Here is a 5,000-nt window from a genome sequence, read left to right on the forward strand (position 1 = left end):
TCTCTCTCTCTCTCTCTCCCCCTCTCTGTCTCTCTTTCTCTCCTTCTGTACTTGTTAATATTTCCTCTGTTTCATCAGCCAATTTTCTCCCTCTCTACCCCCATCCGTGCCCCCCCCCCCCCCCCCCCCCCCCCCCCCCCCCAACAGCCCCTGGTGTGTCGCTGTGGCCCAGGTTATGGTTAAAACATGATGGACCAGCTCTTTGAAGCACGGGGGCCACAAGCCCCTCATCAGTACTGCCACCAATTTACACGGGGGAGGGAGGGAGAGAGGGGGGAGAGAGGGGGAAGAAAGAAGCAAAGGTAAGAAAGGAAAAGAGAAAGTAAGGAAGGAAGGGGAACAGAGTGAGAGAAGGAGGGGAAGAGAGGAGAAACAGACAGAGGGAGAGAGAGAGTGACAGCGGAAGGGAGAGAGGGACAGGGGGAGAGAGAGAGAGGGAGAGAGGGAGTGAGAGAGTGAGAGAGAGAGAGGGAGAGAGAGAGGTCCCACTGACTCCAACGTCTCAATCCTCTACAAGCACACCGGTGTCAGTGAGGGGCATTTAATTGCCAATGGGAGTCGGGCCTGAATCTGTTTAATATCTAATGACCTGGCAGCCACCTCTCTCTCCCTCTCCCTCAATCCCTCTCTCTCTCTCTCTCAATCCCTCTCTCTCTCTCTCTCTCTCTCCCTCAATCCCTCTCTCTCTCTCCCTCCCTGCCTGCCTCTCTCTCTCCTTCCATCCATCCCTCTCTCTATCCCTCACCATCTCTCTCCCCCTCACCATTATTCTTTATCTCCACTCTCCATCACTTGTTCTCTCTATCCTTCAGTCTCATCCTTTCCTACTGCTCTCTTTCTGTATTTTTGTTGTTGCTCTATCTCTCCTTCTCCCTCCCTCTATCTCTCCTTCTCCCTCTATCTCTCCCTCTCCCTCTATCTCTCCTTCTCCCTCTCATTTCCACTATTCCCTGCTTTCTTCCATCTCTCTCTCTTTCTTTCGTTCCTCCCTCACTTTATCTCCTTGGCCTTCTGGCTTCCACTCTTTCTTTCTCTCCCTCCTTCTCTCTGTCTTTCCTCTGGATGAGTAGGGGGGGGGGGCAGAGCACAGATTCAGTAGAAGGTGAATATCAAAGGGCAAGTGTGTCTCCACCCCCCACCCCACCCCACCTCCTGTCACGTCACGCCACGCCACGGAGCAGAGCCCCCATTACCCAAATAATGTCACTAATTTAGTGAGTGTGACCCCCACCACCCCCCCACACCCCAAATGTATATTTCACAAGGCAGAGCAGAGCAGCTGACAGCAGGGCTCCTTACTAATCCACCCGGGCCTAACAAGCTCCAGGATCCATCCCCTGACACACACACACACACTCTCACACACACACGCATACTCTCTCTCTCTCTCTTTTAAACACACACACTCCTTCTCTCTCTCTCTCACACACACTCTCTCTCTCTCTCTCTCTCTCTCTCTCTCTCTCTCACACACACACACACGCGCATACTCTCTCTCTCTCTTTTAAACACACACACTCCTTCTCTCTCTCTCTCTCTCTCTCTCTCTCACACACACACACACACACACACACTCATATCCTTACACCCTGACTCCTTTTCTTCATCCCTTTCTGTCTCTTTGTGTGTCTGCTTCTGACAGGAGACCGAGTGCAGGGAGCCGCTGTGTGTGTGTGTGTGTGTGTGTGTGTGTGTGTGTGTGTGTGTGTGTGTGTGGAGATGGCGCTGTGACTTCAGGAGGAGCAGGGTTGCACTGAACACGTTTCCATGTATGTTCTAAGTTATGTCTGCTTTGCATTTGATGTGAGTTGCTGTACTGCAATTTTACTTTGGGGATCAATAAAGTAATCAGTCAATCAATCAATCAATCCCTAGCTCTCTCTTCCTCTCTCTTTCTCTCTCTTCCTCTCTCTTCCTCTCTCTTTCTCTCTCTTCCTCTCTCTTCCTCTCTCATTTACATTTTCTCCATGTCTCTCTCTCTCTCTCTCTCTCTCGCTCCCTCCCTCTCTCTCTCTCTCTCCCTCCCTCTCTCTCTCTCTCCCTCCCTCTCCCTCCTCCTCTTCTGGTTGTTTGTGTGGTTTGACTCTGGAGGCCCATAAACACAATTAAACTGGTTTTCCTCAGGAGCTCGTTAAGACGCTGATGTGTGTGTGTGTGTGTGTGTGTGTGTGTGTGTGTGTGTGTGTGTGTGTGTGTGTGTGTGGAGGGAGTGTCCTGCTCTCTAATCTCCAGTGGTTTTAACACACACGTGCTAAAGCAACTCCTCATGAGCCCGTCACACATAAACACACACTCACACACACACACAGGCATCAGCCTATTCATCAGCTCTAATTCAATTAGCCATCATCAGAGCGCATTAGGCTGCTCAACATCCCCCCCCCCTTCGTGCCCCCCCCCCCCCGCCCTCGTGCCCCCCCCCCCCCCCAGCCCTGTTCCATCGCTGCTGTGCTGATTGAATTAGCCAGTGAGGAAATCGGATGATGGCGCCGTTAAGAGCTCGTTAGGAGAGGTTACCTTTCACTTAGGAGCCGTTTCATTGGAGACCTGTGCTCTCACACACACACACACACACACACACACACACACACACACACCTGATCCTAACCAACAGATCTGAGAACCTGATCCTAACCAACAGGGCTGAGAACATTAACTTCAGCTTGAGAATCATCCCAAAGATCTTAGAACCTAACACTACGGTCCCCACAGACATCGGGGAAAGGATCTTAGTCCATGTCTTAGAACCGAACCCTATCCACCCAGGCCTGATATGAGAACATCAGCTTAGTCTTGGAGCCGTATCCTAGGCAACAATGGCTGGCATCTACCTACGTTTCTGAAAGAGCCGTCTGTGTCTCTCATCTTTCCACCCATTCTAATGTTACTGCAGGCCTTCTGGTAAGTGTGTGTGTGTGTGTGTGTGTGTGTGTGTGTGTGTGTGTGTGTGTGTGTGTGTGTGTGTGTTTATCTGTGTGCAGTCGAGGAAAGCCCTCTGCTGCCTGTGAATGTGTTTCACTAAACCACACACACAAGCTTGACTTTGTCTACCACACAAAATACTGACTTTCTCACACACACACAAGAATCGACAACTTTAGTCCTCATACACATTTGGCAAACCCCCCCACCCCCCCACCACCTATCTGTCTTATTCCTCATTATCATTACTGAGTGTGGTGTGTGTGTGTGTATGTTGGTGGGTGGGGTAGCTACAGGTGTGTGTGTGTGTGTGTGTGTTTCAGCTTGTCTGTGTTATCAACATTCACATAATGTCATGCAACAACACTCATATCATAACACTCCCATCAAGACATTACATTTCACACCAATACACGCACACATACACACACACATGAACACATGAACTCTCTCTCCTTCCATCTCTCTCTCTCTCTCCATCTCTCCATCTCTCTCTCTCTGTCCGCCCCCCCCCCCCTTTGATGGATGCTTTCCTGCTGTTTTTGGTCTTGAGAGAGAGAATGCAATGCTCACACACTCATGCCTCATCTCTGTCTGGGGTAACCCTCTCTGATCGTGTGTGTGTGTGTGTGTGTGTGTGTGTGTTCAGGGATGGGGTGGGAGGGCTGAGATACTATATCCTCATCTTTGAGTTGACATTATGTGATTGTGTATGTGTGTGTGTGTGTGTGTGTGTGTGTGTGTGTGTGTGTGTGTCCGCTTAGAAACCAAGCCTTTGTCTCTGTTTGAGTTAACATTCTGTGACGATATGTGTGTGTGTATGTGTGTGTGTGTGTGTGTGTGTGTGTGTGTGTGTGTGTGAGCCACTGAGCCCTCTCTCTGGCAGGGTAAATGCTCTGCTGGGGCCTCGTTATAAAAACATAATTAATATTTTAGAGCGCAGCAGAGCCCAGTTCTCTTGTTGTGTAGGGCCAGAGACCAGGCCTACCCCCGCTACCTCCTTTAAGGCTGGGGGCGGGGGGGTGACTGACTATGAATCCTGCACACGTCACACACAACACACACACAGGCACACACACAACTAATAACACACAGTCATACAATATCACAAACACAGACAGACTCTCAGAAACACACACACACACACACACACAGCTCAGAGACACACACACACAGCTCAGAGTGCTCCTCACCTTTGCATGGATGCGTTGACTTGGAGAGCAGTGGGGTATGGGTGCCTGAAGCCTCCTGTCGTGATTGGGTAAACGGGCTGACCTTGCCTAGACAGCGGAGAGAGGGAATGGAGTGAGACACAAAGCGAGAGAGAGAGAGAGCGAGCAAAAGGAAAGAGAGAGAGAGAATAAAGGGGAAGAGGATGAAGAACAAGAAAGCGCCAGGTTAAGGGAGGCTCAGCTCTCTCGATGCAGGAGGCTTTAGTCTCATTTGATCAGGACAGAAATCTGGGGGATTGCAGAGTGCGGATCAAAGCCGGCCAAAACTCCCAACAATTTGGAGTGCCACAAATCTGATAGAAATGGCTAATTAAATTTCATAACCCCTGCGCCAGGGCGCGGTCGGCCTGCTCCACAGCTCCCCGCGCGCCGAGCGGCAGTTTTGTTGTGATAATTAAAGACGAAGCGCACACCTCTTTAATGGAGCCATCACGCTAATTGAGGCCTACACATCCAAAGACAAACAGTAATGAATGGAAATTTATACAAAAACTAGAGTGCGGCGGAATCAAAGGCCGGGCGCGTCGGCCGCAGGCCTCACGCGCTATTTAGATCGCGGTGAGAAAACATTAAATTAACAGAGCTTAATTTGTAGCCTTTTGTCACGTTAACAAGTGTTGACACGAGCTACCAGGGGAGAGTCCCCATATGGAATTGTGGGTAAACCACTGGCAATCACCACTCATTACTGTAATTGGACAATACAGACATGCAAAATAGCATTTGTCACAAAGAGCCAAGTTAGGGCTTTAGCAGAAGAAAGGCTCCGAGCGGCGCACTGGCCCTGAAGGACACGAGCGGAATGTAGAACACGGAGCAGGGAGACGCAGGGACTGACTTTGTTTG

General features: G+C 50.2%; 1 protein-coding gene across 1 annotated transcript in view; it reads right to left on the reverse strand.

The window, feature by feature from the left end:
- tcf7l2 (transcription factor 7 like 2) overlaps positions 1-5,000 on the reverse strand; it is a 98,598-nt gene that overhangs the window by 6,013 nt on the left and 87,585 nt on the right. Inside the window, exons 8-9 of the mRNA XM_042710035.1 lie at positions 4,116-4,202; positions 955-1,181 (exon numbers count right to left, since the gene is read on the reverse strand). Coding sequence (XP_042565969.1) covers positions 955-1,181; positions 4,116-4,202 — 314 coding nt within the window. The remainder of the gene's footprint in view (positions 1-954; positions 1,182-4,115; positions 4,203-5,000) is intronic.

This window comes from Clupea harengus, chromosome 16 (genome assembly GCF_900700415.2).
Source record: "Clupea harengus chromosome 16, Ch_v2.0.2, whole genome shotgun sequence".
Classification (NCBI taxonomy): Eukaryota; Metazoa; Chordata; class Actinopteri; order Clupeiformes; family Clupeidae; genus Clupea; species Clupea harengus.